This window comes from Silurus meridionalis, chromosome 26, assembly GCF_014805685.1.
Source record: "Silurus meridionalis isolate SWU-2019-XX chromosome 26, ASM1480568v1, whole genome shotgun sequence".
Taxonomy (NCBI): Eukaryota; Metazoa; Chordata; class Actinopteri; order Siluriformes; family Siluridae; genus Silurus; species Silurus meridionalis.
The window spans coordinates 16,620,301-16,642,990 of NC_060909.1; the positions used below are offsets into that span (position 1 = coordinate 16,620,301).

General features: G+C 39.4%; 2 protein-coding genes across 5 annotated transcripts in view; both read left to right on the plus strand.

Moving 5' to 3' along the window:
• cdkl5 (cyclin-dependent kinase-like 5) overlaps positions 1-4,680 on the plus strand; it is a 49,506-nt gene extending 44,826 nt beyond the window's left edge. For all 4 annotated transcript variants that reach the window (XM_046840974.1, XM_046840977.1, XM_046840976.1 and 1 more), the window contains 2 exons: positions 739-930; positions 3,480-4,680. In XM_046840974.1, the coding sequence (XP_046696930.1) occupies positions 739-930; positions 3,480-3,872 (585 nt within the window). In that variant the 3' untranslated portion in view covers positions 3,873-4,680. The remainder of the gene's footprint in view (positions 1-738; positions 931-3,479) is intronic.
• Positions 4,681-11,235: 6,555 nt separating this feature from the next.
• On the plus strand, positions 11,236-18,647 carry rs1a (retinoschisin 1a). Its single transcript, XM_046839981.1, has 6 exons — positions 11,236-11,389; positions 11,493-11,518; positions 11,617-11,740; positions 15,250-15,391; positions 16,313-16,508; positions 17,623-18,647. The coding sequence occupies exons 1-6, from the start codon at positions 11,335-11,337 to the stop codon at positions 17,773-17,775; spliced, it is 696 nt and encodes a 231-aa protein (XP_046695937.1). The 5' UTR covers positions 11,236-11,334; the 3' UTR covers positions 17,776-18,647.
• The last annotated feature ends 4,043 nt before the right edge of the window (positions 18,648-22,690 follow it).

Sequence of the window (22,690 nt, forward strand, 5' to 3'; positions counted from 1 at the left end):
CCTCCTGTGTGAGGAGGGTCTTAAAAATATGAATGAAACACTCTTTACTACTAAGAAAAGCATCTCAAAAATCATCAAGCTATTAGGTGGATGGGCTATAAGACCTTATCAGGTTTCACTTTTGTGACTATTATGGCCACAGATGCACCCAAACTGCACAGCTGAAGACTGAAAAAAGACCGGGTGATATTTATTTTTGCCCTGTGTCTCAGATTCTTGTTCATGGCTAGTAAGTAAAACCCAATGGGTTCTTCTAATGTTGCAACCTGTCTACTTCATGGTACAGTATTTTAATACATGCTAAGATGCTTTTTTGCTCACCACGGTTGTAAAGAGTGATTGAGTTGATGTGTACTTGCTGGAAAACCAATCTGCCCATTTTCCTTGGACCCCTCATATCAGCAAGTCCCACCCTCAATGTTTTTTGTTTTTTGCACCATTCTGTAAGTGTGTATTATGTGAAATTCAAGGGGATTGGCATTTTCTAAAATACTCACACCAAAAACCATTCAATGGATAAAATCACAGAAATGTGTGCCTTATAAAGTGGATGCTTTACTGTATTATAATTTTAGATATCTAGGCAGATTGCAAAGCAAATGAACGTACACTCCCAGCCTGTTGGGCTCATGCACGTTATTTGTGTTTTTTCAGTTCTCCTGTCCTCGATTTCCTCGATCGTTGCTGTGCTTCTGGCGCATAGTGTACAGTTTTTTTTGTCCTCTGCATGGTTGCCAGGTTGCAGCTGAAGGCCAGCAGGACCAGCTGGTGCTCCAGAGACCAGTCAAATCCTCGTCCCACCACAGCAGCCGTCATCGGAACCGAGACAGAGACAGGGACCGGGACCGGGATAGAAACCGAGATCGAGGTCGTGAGCGAGACAGAGACAACACCTGGCCAATAGAGAAGCATACAAATGTGCAACCTCAGGCATGAACCTATTTATATTCTTTTTCTTAAACCACAGATTTAAGCAGAATTGTGATGTGTTAAATCTGGGATTGAATATTCTATTAGATCTGAACCTCTGAAATGCTGAATCTTTAGTTATTATCTTAAGACTCTAAGGATTCAGAATTGTAAGCGTTTATCCGTTGACTGGCCTGAATCCTTATAGTTTTGGATTCTTGTAGGTCTCCCAACGAAAACCTCAACATCTTCAGCTCTGCTACCTCTAGCTCCACCTCCTGTCTTTTACTCAGTGCCACTGTCTCTAAACCATATAACATCGCAGGTCTCACCACAGTCCTATAAACTTTCCCTTTCACTCTTGCAGATACTCTTTTACCACAAATCACTCCTGCTATCACTTTTCTCCACCCACTCCACCCTGCCTGCACTCTTTTCTTCACTTCTCTAACACACTCTCCATTACTTTGTACTGTTGACCCCAGATACCTAAACTCCTCCACCTTCTCCACCTCTTCTCCCTGCAACCGCACCACTCCACTGCCCGCCCTCTCATTCACATCCATGTACACTGTCTTACTCCTACTGACTTTCATTCCCCTTCTCTCCAGCATGTACCTCCACCCCTTCAGGCTCTTCTCAACCTGCTCCCTATTCTCACCACAAATCACAATATAATCCACAAACAGCATAGTCAACGGAGACTCCTGTCTGACCTCGTCCGTCAACCTGTCCATCACCACTGCAAACAGGAAAGGGCTCAGAGCCGATCCTTGATGCAGTCCCACCTCCACCTTGAACCAGTCTGTCGATCCTCCTGCACAGTTCACTGCTGTTACACTGTCCTCATACATGTCCTGCACCACCCTCACATACTTCTCTGACACACCAGACTTCCTCATACAGTACCACAACTCCTCTCTCCACCCTGTCGTAGGCTTTCTCTAAATCCACAAACACACAATGCACCAACTTCTGACATTCTCTATACTTCTCCATCAACATTCTCAAAGCAAATGATGCATCTGTGGTGCTCTTCCTCTGCATGAAACTATACTGTTGTTCACAAAATGGTCACCTCTTCCTTCAGCCTGGCTTTTACTACTCTTCCCATAACTTCATGGTGTGACTGATCAACTCAATTCCCCTGTAGTTACTGCAGGTCTGCACATCTATCTTGTTCTTAAAGATCAGTACCAGCACACTCCTTCTCCATTCCTCAGGCATCCTCTCACCTTCCAAAATTTTGTTAAACAATCTTCTTAAAAACTCCACTGCATCTCTCCTAAACATCTTCTCGCTTCTAACGGTATGTCATCTGGTCCAACCGACTTTCCATTCTTCATCCTCTTCATCCTCCCCCATCTGGAGATGGAGAAGCAGGAAGTGGATAGGATTAGTCCAACCTTCTCTCTCTCATTTTCCTCATTTATCAGCTGCTCATAATACTCCCACCACCTTCTCAACCAGTTTCCACCATCTTATTTTCAGTCTTTACTTTCCTTCTCTTCTTCTTCACCTCCAATGCCATCCTACAGAACACCATCTGAGGCTGTCTAGCCACACTGTCCCCTGCCAACACCTTACAGTCTTGAAACTCCTATAGGGTTAATCTCCTACATAGAACATAGTCCACCTGTGTGCACCTTCCTCCATTCTTATACGTCACCCTTTAATCCTACTTCTTTTTAAAATAAGTGTCACCACTGCCATTTCCATCCTTTTAGCAAAATCTACTATCATCCGCCCTTCCACATTCCTCTCCTTAAGACCATACCAACCCATCACGTCCTCATCACCTCTGTTCCCTTCACCTACATGCCCATTGAAGTCTAAAAGTCTTACTCCTTAATCATGGTTAGAAAACGTTGTAGTAATTTTTTAGTTGTGGTTTTTAATTGTACTACAAAATTAGAATAATTATACATTTTTGAATCGTATCTTTTGTTCCTTTGAGCTTTAGTAGCATTGGCACCCTATAGGAGAATACACATCAAATGAAAAACGTGCAGCTGTTGAAAAATTCAGTCAGAGAAGAACCATGTATTTTATGTAAAAACAGGACTAGATAGATAGATAGATAGATAGATAGATAGATAGATAGATAGATAGATAGATAGATAGATAGATAGATAGATAGATAGATAATATGTACAGAAGCTATATACAGTGTTTGTAGAGTGAGGTGACATTCACGTGTGTGCATTAGGTTCACTGTTTGATTTGCCTTGGAAATTCGAAAATGTTTTTAAAAGCAGGAAAACCCTGGAAGCTGGGAGTAAATTGAAGATAGGGCCGTCCACTACTGATGAGAAAAGAGCAGCTTGAGGGAGGTGAATGGAAAAATGGCCGAACGCATGGTTATAGTTCGGATTTCTGAGGATTCCTCAAGGAGTCCTCAAAGCTCAGATCTTTTTACGTTTCAGAAAATATGGATTCGAATTCCCAGGGTCATAAGCAATGTTAGGAACTCTTAGAATTCTACGTTTTTTTTGCCTCCACGTCAACGGCGTTTCACACAGACGTGAGTCATCGTTATAGCTCCTCGTCTTTTTTTCATGTACTTTCAGAACCAGCCTCTGCGATCTCTGCGCAAGTTGCTGCACCTCTCCTCTTCTCCGTCATCCTCTACAGCTGCCAGCCAACCTCCTCCTCCTCCTCCTCCTGCTCAAGATCGCTCCTCTGAAGTACGCTTCCAGCCACTCACCAACCCGCCACCCAAAGCAGCTCCCCCGCCCATGCCCGAAGCACGGGCCATTCCTGTGGGCAGCATAACTCCTAACACCAAGAGCCGTAAGCCCCACAGTTACCCTCTGCCGGGGCAAATAGAGTCCGCCTGGCATGCCACGGCTCCCTACCCCGACCAAATGGCCAGTAAAGGTGGGCAAAATGGCATCGGGTTCACCAGGGCTGCCCGTCCTCGGATGCCAAACCTCAATGACCTGAAAGAAACCGCTTTGTAGGGGCACACGTGTTTTCTTTCTCTCTCTCTCTCTCTCTCTCTCTCTCTCTCTCTCTCTCTCTCTCTGTGTCTCACGCTCTCTCCTCTTCTGACTAACTGCAAAACTGATATCACTTCCGCACTTAAACACCACCTCTCACCTCTAGCCAGAAGGTGGTGCTATTCATGTCTTGAGTTTTTCTTTCTTTCTTTTTCCTTTTTTTTTTTTGTTTATTTACATTTTTTAAATCCACCCATCCACTTTGATAGAATTTGTATTATCGTTCATGGGTTCAGTTTTCAGTTTATTGACATACGACGAAGTATCCGAAGTATTTGTATAAGGAAATTGATCAGACAGGAGAGGGATAAATTAACCGTGGACTAGTAAGAGCTTTAGTTTCTACACCAGAGAATGTACAAATATTTATTGTGTAATAATTCTATATTTCATGGAGATTATTTAATGAATTATGAGTGTCTTATCTATTTAATATCGACATTGTACAGAGTGCATTTTATTGTTGTAACAAATGGTACATACTATTCTTCCTCTTCTTCTTCTTATTATTGAACACTTTGTTTTGTTATGAATCCTCTACTGCCTTGACACCAAGGCATCTCAAGTTTGTAAAAAGTTCTGTGAGATCGACCTGCCCATTAACACAGACGCTACAATGTTAGAGGAAAATTCTCATCACATGATCTCCAGCTATAAAGTTTGGGAACACCTTGTCTTTAATGGTTTTAAAAACACACATGAATGTTCCTTTTGTTTCTGTGCAACAAACCAAGTCATTTAACGGTATAAAGATTTACTTTGAACAAACTAATATATAAATGTCCAACTTTATTTTTTATTGAAAAAAATCCTCCTTTAGCACGAATAATTGCTTTACGCACTTTATTTTCTCCGAAAATTTCGTTGTAAAACAGAGTCGTTCTTTCGCTAGATGGGCATTTCTTTCTGATCTTGTGATCCAGTTCATCCCAGAGCAGTACAACAGGATTTAGGTGCGGCGACTGAGCCGATCCTTCCATTATAGATATCACTCTATTCGACCATTTGCTCTCTAAATAACGCTAAGTCGGTTCCGATTAGTTGACTCCAGACGGACTTGCATGGCGACAAAGTTTTTGTTTTCTTTTCGCCCAAGTCTTCAACTTTCCCTGCTCCAAAACAACTCCAAACCATTAAGCTTCCTCTTCTATGTTTGACTGTGGGGGTGAGGCAGTCTGCTAACATCTTTCTCCTGTTGTCAGTCTTATATAAGTTCCTCTGTTAGAGCCAAAAATGGCAAATTTGGACTCATCTGTCATTCACTGTCCATTGTGTTTTTTGCCTTTTATTTAGATCAGTGGTCCCCAACCCCCAGGCCCCTGGTCAATTGGTACCAGGACTGCACAGAAAGAATACATAACCTACATTATTTACGTTTTATTTCTTATCTGATTCGGTTTTATTTTGGAAAATTACCAGATTCTCTCCTCCACATCTGACTCACTCTTGATGCATGTCATGATGCCTCGGTCACATGTCTTACCTCCATCCGCTACCTTCTTAAAGGGGCTCCGGCCGCTAACACATTACCGCTAAATTCAAACCCCCAAGCTAACAAAATGAACAAACAACAACAATCACGTTTATTATTATATTTAGAAAATACCATTTTCATTTTATTTTGTTGTATTTATCCGCCACAGGTTAAAGGCCGTCCGTGAAAATATTGTCCGACATTAAACCGGTCCGTGGCGCAAAACAAAAGTTGGGGAGCGCTGATCTAGATTGCGGCAGATAAACAAAAGGGACATGCATGTGTCTCGAAAATGATTAAAAAAAACAGGTTTCCAAATATATATATATATATTTCCCTATTTCAAAATCTTTTTCTTTGCAAAAGCATTCCAGATATGACCGTAAACTAGAATATGAACTGTAACTAAACCAAACCCGGTCCGAGCGGCTAAAAAGTTAGCCAGCACACCAGCAGGTTTGCGTCAGTACCTGAAAGTATGACGATCGCCTATGCACGTCATCCGGATCGCGCTCCAGTACCGATTCTCGCCTTTGAACGAGAGTCAACACATGTTCAGGAGAGTTGAAGCTGTTTATCAGTGTGCGTATGAGCAATAAGTTATATATGAAGTAGTGGCGTGGAGCCGGATGACTCCGCAACTCTGAGTCTGGTGCAGCTCGACATCAGACGTGGCCAAAATACGCCTACGTTTCCTTGTCATCCAGTAATAACAGATAGTTTGACTGTGATCCCTCACTGAAAAGTGCAGAGACCTGAATCGGATTACAGGCTTTAAGATTCTGAAGGTTATTGCCAGAAAAGTGTAGAGTTAAGATATCAGAGCATCGGCCGTAAATGACGTGTGTATTCATTTTCTCTTAAAGCTGTACGGCAAAGTTAATGCAGCTTCTTAATCTAGATGTGGAAATGTAGCTATAACGTAAGCGATAACAGGCAACGCTAATGATCGAATGTACCGTAATTTCCGGACTATTAAGCGCACCCAAATATAAGCCGCATCCACTAAATTTTACAAAGCTTTTTATTTTGAACATAAATAAGCCGCACCTGTCTATAAGCTGCACTAATGAACTAATGAACTTTACACAGGATTTAACGAACGACAGTGTCTGTTACACGGCTTGTATCTAAACAGTAGCTACCAAGAAAGTCATTGTTCACTGTCTTCCTCCTTCCTTCACAACAATTTCTCTCGAGAGTTTATCTTTTGGCATGGTCGTGTGTTTAAAAATCACCATCGGTGAATCTTTTCTCCCGATGCCGTGCAGCTCAGAACACAGGTGAAGTGTTTTTTCATGCCCGGTTGTTTTCAGCGTGATGAATGATTCGCATTTCCTGTAGACAGTCCGAGTGAGCGGCAGGTCAAACGTCAGAGGAACATCATCCATATTGATGATGTGGTGCGGCCCGATTCAGTGGGAGTGCATCTGATTTAATATACAGAGTTTCATTGGTTCTCCTGAACCCGTTCCACAATTTCTTTGGTCTAATGTTATGGGGCTCAGTTTTTTGGCTTGAAGTTTGTGAAACCGGGAAAAACCCAGGAAAAATCCATAAATTAGACGCTTCATTGTTTAAGCCGCGGGGTTCAAAGCGTGGGAAAAAGTAGCGGCTTATAGTCCGGAAAATACGGTAATTATAAAGGCATTCTTTAATAAATGAATAAATGATCAGCTTTTCATCAGGCCACGTTTCTTCACCCTGATTATTTCTTGCATACAATTTGAGTTCGAGTGGGTACCTTGTAGAACTCTTCTCTTTAGAACAAGCGCCACAAACCTATTATACCTTCTCCACAAGCTGCTAGTGATTTCTTGCGTGAATGAGGTGACCTGCTTTCCCGAGCCCAGGGGTGGAAGTCAATGAGGGGGTGTGTGTGAACAGTAATGGAAAATTTTCTGGATATTGACTTCATATAACATTTTAGAAGTTTTTTTCAAGAAATAGACTTATTTATATATATATAAAACGTCTATGAACAAGACACCGGCGCTACGAAGATACACTCAAAGCACATTTCATATAGAACTCCTATATCTTTATGAAAACCTCTCAGAGACGACCCTATATCCTATACAGAGCATATATAAAATGGAGAATACACAAGAATGAATGTTGGAAGTATTCCGTCCTCGTGAAACAATATTAAAATCAAAGATGAATATTTTTACTCCTTACGAACGAAAGGTTCGATTCAACCTATAGTAGTTTATTACCTGAACTCAATCGACTTAAAGAGATATTTAAGTGAAGCATTATATTAAACTGCTTTTGACATATTTTTTGTTATTTATATAATTTTCTTCTTCCTTTTTTTAAGTTCCAATGGTGCACTTTAAAGCTGTATTTCAAAGTGTTTTGTGCCCATATGGTGTTTTCTAGATGGCAAAAACAAGCCTGTTTTTTTATTTAATTTTATTAAATTTTATTTTATTTTATGTAAACTTGTGACCACTTTCTAGAGAACTGAACTGAAGGTGGAAAATTGTGTGTAATTGGGGGAAAAAAAAGAAAAGGATTTTGCACATTTAAATCACTTTTTTGGTTTGACTTGATTTTATTTGTATTTTTTACGATATCATTCATTCTCATTCCGATTCTTTTCCTCACGTCAGCATATTTTACTGCTATATAACAGGGAGACTGTGAAGGTCATTTTGGATTTGTTCAGAATGGAATCGAGGCTCGTTTCGGGTCAAATGAGAAATGATTCCTTATTATTATGCCATGCAAGAAAAATCTCCATAAAGGTCAAATGTCAAATTTACATCGTACATATTCGATTCTTTATATTTGTTATGTTTACTTATAAATAACTGACAATGTTCCTCTTTTTGTGCCCTGGTTGATTGTATTTATTAGTTGGTCTGTCTATTATATGAACTCACCTTGGCCTAATGCCAGCTAGCAGTGTGTGCCAATGTGATGCCAAGTCTTTTTTTTGCCCACAGTTTGAGAATTGGCATCATCCCTAAGTGTGTGTGTGAGAGTTCCTTTTATTTATTATATTATTTTTTAATGACCGATGTGACCTAAATGAAAGCAGATTCATTGCTGGAGGACGAATTTCCGGACTAGAAAACGATGTCGGGGGGATTTTAATACCATAATGTCTTTGGCGTGTCGTTTCTACCAGCATCAGATACAAAGTGTTAAGCTTTTTTTTTTTATATCTGTAGTAGATTCCTATGAAACCTATCCGAAAAAGATTGTTAGGTATTAAAAAAAAGGGGCGAAGAGAGTGTTGCGATTTTGCCAAAGGAAGACTCCTCACGTTATTTTGTTGTTCCTGGAACAACATTTGAATAAACCGGTCATTGAGCTGTGATGCCACTCAGAAATTAGGGGGTTGGTAATGTGACAAAACCTGGTGTGACCACTCCAGATATTGTAGTGATCGAAATCACTGATGCGTCGTTCCCACGTTAAAAATACTTCGAAATCAAAATGGTGCAGCTACTGAATTTAAAGAAGGAGGACGTTTTCGGAGGGGATTTTCAACGAGGATCACATTTCTGACATCGGAAGCCGGGGATTGGTTCGTCAAAATGCCGCAACCAGAATAAGAGCGTTTCATCTCCCGCACTGATGAACGTGAATGGATGAAATAAACCCCCCCAAAAAAGTTTCATGTCTCCTTTACGACATTCTCATTCGTTCGTCCACCGTTTATTCGTTCGTTCGTGACTTCGAGCTTCTGTAGATGTTTCGAGATACACCCCGACGCATCACTGCCACGATGTCGAATATTCTCCGAATGTGAAATCTGCCTTTTAGAGAGAATGTCGTCCATTCGATATATTCATTTGTATTCAAAATAATGGAATACTGTTAACACTAGGAATCGACACGTGTTGATTTCAAGCTCCGAAGAACAAAAAATAATGACATCCGTATAATAAACATGGCGGCCTTTCTTTCTCTTTTTTTTTGTTTATTGTGATCGTTTTTTTTTTGTTTGTTTGTCTGTTTTTACGTACTGTACATCGTGCCAAACCATCAGCAACGATAAAGGGTCCAACGACTTTTATAGACTGTTGTAGAACTTAAGTCGGAGACACTTTAGTATTTAGTCCGTTGGTGCGTATGAACGTCGAGACAAACGATGCGTTTATTTCATTTTTTCCGCTAGATGTTAGCATGGCATAAAGCCGTGCGGGTGTGTGAGTCTCTCAGGGGTTGAACTCAGATGTAAGCATTCTGCTGAATTTACAGTACGAGCGTGCGTTTTATCCATCACCCAATTCTGGTTACGATACTTCCGACCTCTCGGATGCTAGAAGGAAAGCGGTGGATTTTTTTTTTTTAGGCAACGTCATTCATTCCACAGCTCAAACTGTTATTTTACATTCATAACTATTTATATAACAGTGAGACAGGAACTCTTTTATTCATCACCTCTGGCTGTGGTTATTTCAAGTATTGGCATGTCTGACAACACACACAAAAAAGCATTTATATTGTATATATATCCTTGTAATTACTGAGAAATAAAATCATGTCTGACTAATAAGTGGCTTGTGTATAAGGCTTACAGATTATTATATTAAATAAGTGTATATATCATATATATACATATTAAATATATATGTGTGCGTGTGTAATCTACAAAAACAATATAGAATATATGGACTCCAGATGTCGGTTTCTGCTCAAAAGCTGAAGATAACAAGGAAGTTCATGTTTCAGCACAGTGCTCTTATTAAAATGGCAGGTTTTGAGATGTAAAAAAAAAAAAAAATCCTAGAAAACATCAAAAAACAATTTGAAACTTCTCTTTGATCAAAGTGAAAGGAACCATCAAGAGCCTTAAATGGAGGTCGATGATGACGTTCATGTTTCAGCACAACGTTAATTAACAATTAACCGCCGAATAAGAAAATGCTCGCGCCTATGACAAGTGATTGAAAGGGAATTGTATGCATCCTTGTGATTACGGAGAAATCAAATCCTATGAATAACTGTCTTGTGTACAAAGTTGGTTGCTTACCAATTATTCTATTAAATAACTTTCTTTCGGCTTCTCCCATTAGGGGTCGCCGCAGCGGATCATCCGCATGTTTGATTTGGCACATGTTTTTACGCTGGATGCCCTTCCTAATGCAACCCTCCCTATTTATCCAGGCTTGGGACCAGCACTAAGGCTTGTGCAACCCTAATGGCTGAGGGTTGGTTCCCTGACCAGGGATCGAACCCGAGCCGCAGCGGTGAGAGCTCCGCATCCTAACCACTAGACCACCAGGGAACCTACCAATTATTCTATTAAATAAGTGTGTATATTACAAAAAACGCTTACATGTTTCCGATTTAAACAACAGGATTTGTGATATAAAAATAAATAAAAAATAAAGCCGAGAATAAGTGAAAGCAGTATGAAATATTTCTGGTGAGAACCTTTGTTCTAGGTGAAGGGAATCATGAAGAGCTCGATTATCGCGCAAGAAACCCTCAGCTGTCTGCTAGCAAGCTGAATATGATTAACAATTGGATGGGAAAATGCTCCTGCCCATCTGTTTATAATTGTATGCTTTTGATGTTTTAAGAAATTGTTGAATTACTGAGGTTTGGATATTAAAATAGCTGTAAAATCACATCTGAAGTGGTTCAATAATGGAAGGAACTGGTTTTAATATCAATACTTTGTAACAAGTTGCCGCAGTCTTGTGGCATAAAAGTGTGGCCGGGGATGGGACGAGTTAATTGCATGCACTGGAGCGTTAATTGGGTCACGGGGGCTGACGGGCCTGAGCTGAACTTCAGGGGGTTTATATCTTCTGTTTATTAGAGGACAAGAGCGGACCACGGTGTAAACGGCAGGTCTTGAGGAATTGTAGGAGGAGCCTGGTGGAGATAAAGAGTATTAGACAAGGCCATTAGGACTCAGTGGATTATAGTAATCCAGTGGGTTCACCATCAGAGTTTTGCACCACTCGAATACAAAGCAAGATGGAATACGGAGCTGGGAAAGTTTTCCTCTTTGCCCTATTGCTGAGCAATGAAGGTAGGAGGCCGTTCGGAATGAAGAACCTTTGCTCAAATGTATAGACAAATGTATCGATTTGTTATGTACTTTTGCTTAATTCTTGATTTGGTATCACCCTCAGTTTCTTTACGAGCCCATTCCCAGCAGGTGAGTTGAAGTTCTTTATTACTTCGATTGTCCTATTGAGTATATTAACGCTCTAAGTGTTTTAGTCCATCGTTCATCTGTTCTGCTCGGTCAATCAGGAGATCGAGGACAATGCAAGCTGGACAACGACGGCTTGCAAATGTGACTGCAACGCAGCCGAGTTCGGCACCGAGACCACCCCGGTCATGTACGACTCGATCCGTGAAATGCACTGCATGCCAGGTGAGAAGGTGAATGTGAGGGATTGGAAATCTTCACTCGATTTGGTTAATTCGTGCAGGTTTGAGTGAGTAGAAAGTGGTTCGACCCAAAGCTGTGGTGTACTTTGGGGTTCTCAGTTTAATTGGAAGGAAGAGTCCATGGTAGGATATCATTTTGGAGGAATGTAATCAACAACAGAGGTTTATGATGCCCGAAAGCTGATTATGGCTTATCATATATGGCGTATTTGGCAACAGTTGATTTACATTCAGCGAAAACAGATGTGGAACTCAGGTCATTTCCATTGTTGCTTCAAAATAAGATGGTGGTTTGAGTGTCGAGTGTGTAAAAGGAAACGGCTGGCGCAGGTGGCGCAAAGGGAAGTGATTAATCATTTGCTCGCAGCTTCATCTTCTCTGTTTGAGGCATCAACGTCTCCTAGAGTGCAATGCTCCAGTTTGAGAAAAGAGCATTTGGCAGACACCATTTGGAGTAGCACAAAGAGGAATACGGTGCCAAGATTACGCCGTGTCGAACGTGACAAGTCCTTCTGGAAGCGCAGTGGATGAAAAGAAAAAAACATCCAAAAGAACCCACAACAGAACCCAAACAAAGCGGTTATGCTTATTTAAGGATAAATCAGAGGCTTCTGGGAGATTTCATGATTTTGAAAAATGTATGCAGATGTGTCCAGGGGGTAAAATATATTTAAAACAGAGATAACAATGCTGACTTCACCCCAGGTCTCCTCATCTACATCAGTACCTGCCTTTCATAACACCCTTGTGGCTGATGAACACAAATATCCATAAGCACACTCCAAAATCTAGTGGAACATCTTCCCAGAAGAGTGGAGGGAAATATATGAGCACATTTGGACAACATGTGGAATGCGATGCTCAAAAATCACATACTGTATTTATGACCAGGTGACCAAATACTTTTGGCAATATAGTGGACATTCATTACTCATAACCAATAATGAATATCATTCTAATAATCATCTCCAAAGGATGATTAAACAAAAATATAAATATCATAAAGTCAGAAATAATAGCATTTCTTTTTTTTCCCAGGAGCTTCATCTGGCATCTGCTTAAACCTCAGCGGTCACGTTTGATCTATAGCATTAGAGCAAAGCTTCAAGGATTAAAGAGTCATCAGACCAGGACATTAACAGTCCAGACATGAGGATTAGTGATGCACTTGTATTTTTGCCATGTAGAGATTAACAAAGCTCCATTAAACAGTCGTTCGAGAGATCGTGAGGTTCTGCAGGATCATTTTCGTGGCATGGTTGGGTTCTTGTGGAGCTTAAACTGCATTGCACTGTCCGGAGTCAGTAAACACCAAGTCTTTAATGGTTTTTGAGAGACACATGCATGAAGAACACTTTACACACTTGCCAAAGGTGTTCTTTAGGTGTTCCTTACCCAAGGATTTAGGTGCGATGACTAGGCAGGCCATTCCATAAAAGATATTCCAGCTGTCTATCAGCTTTCTAAATAATGCTGACCGAGCTATGCTTCGAATCATTGTCTTTTTGTATGATGAAGTCGGTTCCAATTAGCCATAGTCCAGACGGAATTGCATGGTGTAAGTATGGAACGGTTGCCATGTCAGTTCCTTTGACGCGGAATAAGTAGTGGGGGTGAGGCAGTGTGCTAACATCACCTCTCCTGTTCTCCGTCTTACAGAAGTTCTGCTGGGAAAATTGCTTCTAGTCACTCTTTAGCCAATTCTTGTGTGTAGCCCTTTAGCTGGTCGCATAGAAACAAACGCAAAATGCATGTGATCTCAAAAAACATATGTTTTTAAACCTTTGACAGGCTCTGTAAGTCCATTCCATACAGCAGGAGTTATCCACACACTGGATATATGGAATATATAGGAAATATTTTGGAATTTAAAGAACTGAATTCATTCATTTTGATGGATCTTGGACAAAAAAAAAAAAAAGGCTTTTAAACATTACAAAACCATGTGCTCCTTTTTGTGTTATTGGACAGTTAGTCGGAGAAATAATGGAACTGTAGGATTTTACACAACTTAAATGATAAAACCTTATCGAAAAGCATTATTATTAGAAATGCTTCTGATGACAAATATGTGCTAAGTTCTAAAAACACTGCAGCTAAAGCATATAAACAGCTAGCTAGCAACCTGCTCAACTCAACTGCTAGCAAAACTAATGCCATTATATATGATATTCTGTGTATTTAGCATACATGTATGTCTTTTTACAGACAACTGACAAAAAAGAGATTAGCAAATCGCAGGTTTTTATGCTGCTAAGTGTGTTCGTTCCTGCTAAATTAATTGGGATTCAAATAAAACAAACTAGCTGGGAAAAACAAACAACATCATAAAAATTGTGCTGATTTTAATGGTTCTAAAAGAATGTTTATTGGTTTTAATGGTTTTTCACTGGTCATTTAATTGCCTTCTGTAAGTGGCATGTTATGTGTAGGTAATGATGCTAGTCTAAAGCATATATACAGCTAGCTAGCAACCTGCTCAACTCAACTGCTAGCAAAACTAATGCCATTATATATGATATTCTGTATATTTAGCATACATGTACGTCTTTTGACAGACAACTGACAAAAAAGAGATTAGCAAATCGCAGGTTTTTATGCTGCTAAGTGTGTTCGTTCCTGCTAAATTAATTGGAATTCGAATAAAACAAACTAGCTGGGAAAAAAATGGTCATAAAAGAATGTTTATTGGTTTTAATGGGTTTTCACTGGTCATTTAATTGCCTTCTTTTAGTGCCATGTTATGTGTCATGGTAATGATGCTACATTTCACTATGTGAGAAGAAAATGTTGGTGTTTCCTGACTAAGCTAACTAAAGCTAATCTAAGTTCACATAGAATAAGTATTTTTCTTTTTAGCGGCACAAATGGATGTTAAAGTAACAAGTGACATTTGTGATGTGATTTCTCTTTTATTATGGGACACATTACAAGTTCACCCAAGATTTGTACAATTCTCTTAGATTAGATAAGTTACAATAAAGAAAAGGTCGCATATAATGAATTTTTCATTACATTATGAATCTATGTTATCTACTGGACACCAGTTGGGACCATTATGATGTTATTGAACACCCAGATTCCAGTCAGTAAGTTCTAATAGGGTGCATTAGGATATTATGAAAACACTTAGATTTCAATTATTAAGTTCCAGTAGGAACCATTATGACATCATTAAACACCCAGATTCCATGAAGTAGGTATGTTCCAGTAAGGTTCATTATGACATCACTAAATGCCCAGATTCCAGTGAGTAAGTACTTTCCAATAGTCCCTAACGATATCATTAAAAAAAAACAGATTCTGCTAAGTTTCTACAAGGGATATCTTTGCTTTGATGCTAATGATTTAATAATGCACACCAACACATTTTATAATGAAAAAAATTTTTGTTTGTAACGGTTTAACAGCCGATGGTTTGTAACAGTATTTGTAGTAGAAGTAGAATTTCTGTAATGGTTTGTACTTTTCAGCAAAAACTTTTCTTCCCAGAATGCCCCTATCACAGACCCCTTGGCTTCGAGGCTGGATCAGTCACACCCGACCAAATCAGCTGCTCTAATCAAGATCAGTACACAGGTTGGTTTTCCTCATGGATCCCCAACAAGGCCAGACTCAACAACCAGGGCTTTGGGTGAGTGTTATTTTATTTACTTGAATATATATTACCATTTATCTTTTGGTGTGACCATATGATGGTCCATATGGTGTGAGATATTTTTTGTTCTTTCTTTATACATTGACTATTATTTCATAACTATACAGCATTACATGCTACATAAACATGTTAATGTTGTGTTTTGGGGATGTTAGGGTGGGAGGAGGTGGGGGGTTGGGTCTGGATTGAAAAGCAGAATTGGGGAGAAGTGGTTTTTCTAGGTATAAGATTTGTGCAAAATGTTAATAATTATATTTTGGATTTTAAAAAGTCTAAACAAACTAAAGATCGCTGGTAATTGGTACTAATAAGAACATGAGCATCAGCTCATATTAATAAACGGAAGAAGAGAATGGTAATCTTGTCAAGCCAAAAAAAAAAAGGAAAAGTATTGGAAGTGGAAGTGGAAGCTCGCTGGTTAAAATGTTGAGCAAGTGGTTATGTCTATGTCCATCTACTGCTCAGTTGTATAAATGCCAAATCTGCCAAATACCATAAATGTAAATGTGAACATAGGCAGGAAATTGCTAAGTATCACATACACACAATTTTGTTCTGACCCTGATTTTCAAATGCTCTCGAATCAGCTGAGTCGTCGTTCTATTTTGAAAACGTACCCAGTGTTCAAATAGTATTTGAGGAATCTTTTCAGATTACATCAGATTATCCTAGATTAACAATGACTCACCCGGTTCCACATCTAAAATGACCGTAGGGTTGTAGCAGATCTTGACCTACCATGACGCTAACATTTTCAAATCTACATTTCAGATTTATGATGTTCTCATACTACTATATTATCATTTGTATAGTAACTGCTCATATAATCTAATATAATCTCCCATTTATGGGAGTGTCCTTGCATGTCTTTTTTTGTCTATCTTTCTTTTTTTGTAGGTGTGCCTGGTTATCCAAGTACCAGGACATCAACCAGTGGCTACAGATTGACCTGAAGGAAGTGAAAGTGGTGTCCGGCATCCTCACCCAAGGACGTTGCGATGCAGATGAGTGGATCACCAAGTACAGTGTGCAGTACCGCACCAACGAGAACCTCAATTGGATCTACTACAAAGATCAGACAGGAAACAACAGGGTGGGTGTTTTTTCCAGCACTTGATTCGGATAAAGTGTGTTGAAACGGAGTGGTGTAACGATGATATCATTCTTTTTTGGGATTGGGAATTGGATTGTCCTAAAACAGCACATACAAAAGTGCATTATTCCACCCACATATGTGTCACATGGTCCTTGCTTCTCTTGAATAAATACAGCGTTATTCAAAAAGAATGAAACATATTCATTACGCAATATAACAACCGGACGTTTCCGGAAGAACGACACGACTACATCGCCCATTACTTAGATAACTCCTCTTTCAAATGGTCACTGACTCATTCCATGACGATGCTTGACAACTGAAGCAATGCCTTATGATATCGGTTCATTCTTTTTGAGTAACCCTGTATAATCGGACCAAAAAAAGGCAGATTATTAAATAAATAATAGAACTGGAGACTCCTTTCAACAAAACCCTGAAGATGAATCAACTATTAAAATTGTTTTCCATTGTTAAATAATTAACATATATTTAATCTGTTGAAAATTGGTCATAGGTCATATGGACCACTGCATACATGCCAAACATGTCAGGGTCAGGGCTTAACCTGGGGTCAACCTGTGTGAGCGGCAATAGCTCTATAGGTCTGCCACAGGTTTGTGTGTGAACCCAAGTGTAGAGACAAACTCAGAAGTGTTGGAATATCCATTGTTTTATTTTAAATGTTCAAAATGTACAACAAAAACCCCCAGAAAACTCAGGTCCCAAAAATCGAACAAAACCATTCCACACCTAAGGAAGGCACATAACACATACAGTATTAAGTATGAAAAGACACACCACATAAATGATTAGGAACCAGACTGCCACAAAAGGGGCACAAGCAGAATTAAGCACAGGCAAAAGCAATGAAACCAAAGAGGGGCAAAAGAACAGAACGGTGACACCTGCTGGTGGGAAAAAAAACAGGAAAACTCAAGAAAAGAAAAACGAAAAATTTAAAACTGCCTACTTAAACAGGAACCCAGAGATCCTGACAATACATGTCCATTTGACTTCCGCAAGTAAAGTTTGACCTGAGGAAATGTATTGACATGACACCCAATAGTATGCAACCAACAACCCTTACTGCCTTCTGTTCTATTAACAGGTATTTTATGGGAATTCCGATCGCTCTTCCTCGGTCCAGAACCTGCTCCGTCCTCCTATTGTGGCACGCTACATCCGCCTCATCCCTCTAGGCTGGCACACACGTATCGCTATCCGCATGGAGCTGCTTCTCTGCGTGAAGAAATGCACCTAATGTGGAACCCCCATTTATTTTTTTCCCATTTACACCACCACAAGTGGCAATCTGGTCAATTTCATGTCTTTAGATGAGGCGTAGATTTAAACCTAAACCTTTAAACCATCTTTCTTAGAGTTTCCCATTGGCAACGAGTAAAAGACGAGGGCAGTTAAAGGGACAAACAAAAACAATTGTAGTATTTTCATTACATTAGTATTATGTGTATGTGATTTATAACATGACCATTTTACCCAATTTCTGCCTCCTAAAGCCACAAACTTCACCTTCAAACATGTTAAATATGCTTAGTATATGTTGTGCTGTGATGTGCTTGGTGCTTCTGGTGCTAATTGGTTGGCTGGTAATGTATTTGTTTGACTAGCATAAGAAGTTAGCAGTGGCCTGCCAAGGATTAGCAAGAAAAAACTGGCTAATTGCTATCAAATCTCAACTTTAACTGGTTATTTGTAAGTTAGTGACCTGTTGTCTTTGCTGATGCCAGGTTAGACTAGCATCAAAACCAATGTTTAACATCACCGGCTAATATCCAAACATGTAGCATAAAACCTTGCGGATACCAGAGAGAGAGATTCAATTCACAGCAAACATCAGAATAAAGAAAGGTGGGATCTATGTGATTTTCATTGTGACGTGGTTTGGGTATTTCAGAAATGGTTGATTTCTTGGGGATTTCACACACAGCAGTTGCTAATTTTTTTTTTTTTTGCAAAAATAAGTATTTGGGTGAGCAAAAAAATCTGTGGGTGAAGATGATATCAGGTTTTTCTCCTGTCAGCCAGGAACAGGAATCTGAGGCCAAGACTGGCACAGATTTCCGAACATGGACAATGGCAGTGGGGGAAAAAAATAAATAAATATATATATATATATATATATATATATATATATATATATATATATATATATATATATATATATATATAATAAACATGATAGCCTTAGGTTCCTGTTCTTGGCTTCTTATCATTAGGGGAAACCTGATGTGGTCTTTTGTTGTTGTAGCCCACTGAAACGGTTGTAAGGAGAGTTTATTTGCGTTACTACACAACTCGAACCAGTCTACGTGTTTCATCCTGCAGATCCTCTGAACACACAATGTTTTTTTTGCACCATTCTGGCGAAAATGTGTTGTATGTAAAAATCCCAGGAGATCCGCAATTCCCGCAATACTCAAATCAGCAAGAACAACAAGGCACTCATTCTGATGTTCAATGTGAAAAGCTCTTGACCAGTATCTGCATGATTTTTACAATTTGCATTGCTGTACATGATTAGCTAAATGGATAACTGCATACAAGGGTACAGGTGTTCCTAATAAAGCGACTGATGTGTGTGTCTATTCCGAGTAGGTTTTCCACCCCTGGGGTTATCCCTGTGACACTCCGGAATGATGACACCGGGGAGGACTCTGTCTTAGAGACCAGATCGTTATGATATTGTATTATGTATATCATATAAAGGTTTTAAACTTTGCTTCACATTTGACAAATTTTCGACAACGTAATATAAAATCAGCACAAACAGCAGGACATTTTTTGTGAAACTCAAGAAATTTCTTTCGGTGCAACATACCAAGCAGCCTGCTTGTTCTTTAAGACTCCACCCCTTGCTTTTTTTAAATTTATTATTATTTTTTTTTTAGAACAGTCACATGACCGTGCCCCCTGTGCCACAGTCACTACGTTGAACGTTACAACCAGGGACTCACAAAATGACCATTATATCTGCAAAACATTGACTCATCATCTGTTACATTAGAGATGTAATGTGCCGAGGCAGGGGGAAAAAAAGGTGTTTTGGGTTCCAAAATGCAATAGCTGTCCATTTGTTTAGAGATGTTTAACTGTTGTAATGTTGTAAACAAAAAATTGGAATAAAGAACGAACCTTCTCCTTCAGTTGTTGTCATTTTTTGTAATGATTTTCAACATCGTACATGAATACTGAGGACATCGAAACTATAAAACCACACATGGAATGATGTAGTAAACTGATATTTTTGATTGTCCAATGTAGCTACATTTAGCATTTGATGACATCTTAAAAAACGTATGGCACGGTCTCATCAGATTTGCTAGGTACTCACCTGGAATGGTTTTTCCACCCTGAAGTCCTGACTCACACAGTCTCCTCAGAAGAGTGGATGTTGAAATATTTTTGTATTTATGTAAATCTGCAGTTTCTGATGCTGATAGTTTTAATGCATCAGCATTCCTCTGCAGCAGAGGTAGCTCTTGGTCTTGCTTTCCTGAGACAGCCCTTGTGAGAGCCTGTTTTATGATAGCGTTTGGTGTTTTCGGATTGGCTGATTGTTCACCCCAAATATTTTCCTTTTAAATGTTTTATTGAACACTTTTGATATGCATTATTAAGGAATTAAGAAAAATGTATTGATATACTGTATATACTCAAGGGGGCATAGTCATGATCACATCTTTCTCATTTTATTGTTTCCTACATAATTCCACAGGTGTTCTTTCATAGTGTGGTTGTATTAATCAGTATTAATGTGCAATGTAACAAAATAATAAAAATAAAGGAAAATCACTGAAAGAGAAGGTGTTTTCAAAGTGTGACTGGGATTGTAATGGTAAATTGGCACCATGGGCGCATGCAAAAAAAAAAATCAATAAAAAATCAAGTCAGGTGACGTGCAATTAAAGGAAATTGGACGGGGCACGTGCGGTTAGTCGACTTGTGACTATTTAAAACCTCAACGCAGCTCAACACTCTAACGCACGCGCTTCCACCATGAAGGCAGTCCGGTCCACAGCAAAGGCACGCGCCTGTAATCCAAAACCGAAGGCCCATCTCCGAGCCCACGCAGTGTACATGTATAAACTATGCAGAGAGGTAAGTCTGCACAACCGGAAGCTGAGTTTTATTGCATTTGCGCGGTGCATATGCAAATCACTGTATTGGTGTTAAATGCACTGGTTCTTGTTCCTTCCTTGTAGCGCGAGCCTGTTCCCTGTGGACCGGTGCGCGAGCCCAGGCTGTTTGTTTTAAGGCGAGTGGGCTCGGAAGCCGCGCGCTTGGCTGCTTCCAACCGGCGTGGGATCATCACGACCTTGGAGATCCGTGCTGCTCTGCAGCAGCTTTTCCACCGCCAGGATGCCAGGGTGCCTACAGCTGGGGCATGAGTTGCATCATTCTAATATCTGTACATAACTGTTTTTAGATGTGTATATAAAATAAAATGGCTTTTTAACTTTTAAATGTTGTAGTTTCTGTTGCATGAGGAGGGAATGCTTAAAATTCAAATTGAGCTTTTATTTACATTTAAAGCCTTTTGCATTATTGTACATCGAGATCATATTTTGCATTTGTGCTTAAATTGCATATTTCAATGCACAAGGTACCTGTTTACACATTGCACCTGCTCGTGCCTTCTAACAAGGTAATTTATTTTTTGGGAAGGAAAGTGTCAGAACAATAGGTGGTCAGGATTAAAACAGGTTTCATAAAAAGGGTCATGATCAGGCTTTGATGAAACAATTGCATGAGAATGGGTATACCTGGGTTTTGGCACCATTGTTTTAGGAAATTTGAAAAAACCTAGGTGTTCAGAGGTATTGTTGGGGGTGTGTGTGTGTGCGGGGATTGTACTTTGGGGACTTCCATGAAACTGCCTGGCTTATTTCTTTTTGCTGAAAAGTCCTTGTTCAACCCTTTGGATCCTGAAGCTCAATAGTTGATTATAATCTTCAAGGTGTGTGTGTGTGTGTGTGTGTGTGTGTGTGTGTGTGTGTGTGGGGTTTAGGATGGTATACCCTTAAGTTGACAAAGCATTTCATAGGATGCTTTGGATAAGGGTGACCTACAATTGCTGACTTTAGAATCTGCCAAATGTTGTAACTGTAAATATAATGTTCTCCAGTCAGCTAGTCTCTATCATGGCATGGTCGCTGGTACCGTCTGGAGTAGTCCTGGTACAAAAACTGCTGATCTTGCACAATGTTATTTGGTCAGAAGAAAAGGTCTGGTTGATGGCTTCAAATGTTTCTTGTTTAACAAGAATCTGGTGAAAATGCTCAATATTGTGTCCAAGTAACTGGGTTACTTTTTTATTTGTATTTTTTTTTTTTTTTGACTGCTCAGACCAGTCTGTGTAGTTTTATTTTTATGCTAACGCTAAGGATAAAACCAGCAGATCATATTCCTGGTGGTCCTCAAAAACAATAATTAGATTTTAGCGATTGGAAATGTGAGGCTTTATGTGAATAAAATTGATATCCTGTCCAGATTGCTATTTACTTTTAGAGCATTTGGCAAAACCCCTTATTGGTGCAACTTACAAATGCTTTTGAAGATTGTATTAATAAATTGAGCTGCGGAAGTGCCCTCAAGGATGCTTCAACAAAAGCTGAAAAAAATTGTAATGACTGGACTTTAAGTGGAAAATAAATGCTTTCAGATGCTACGTATCCTCCTGGGTGGCCCTTTGGTAGTACATACGTGGTGCCTTATAGGGTTCTCAAATATGCAAGGAAACGTCCTAATGGCTGCCTAATAGTTGTTTGTTTTTGTCTTTCAGACAGCCTTTGGCCTTTTTGCGACCTTTGTTGATTAAGTATAGTGCCTATGAGTTTATCCATAACGAGGAGCCATCGTCGACTGGGAAAAACTCTCTTGACATGATATATAAGGAAGAAATCTTGAAAGGAACCTGACTCGATAGAGAACCCGTCCTCATCTAAATACCACAAAATGTCCCTTCATTATAGTTTCATCATTGTTATGGTGTTCAGTAATGGACACTTAAATACAGAACTATTCATGGAATTTGCAGTCCCAAGCCTTATTTATATTTATTATTTATATTTAAGCCTCATGCATATTTTTTAATATTAATTAGTCCTAGTTTTTGAGGTGCTCAGTAACTTCATGGATCTTCTCGTTGTTCATGT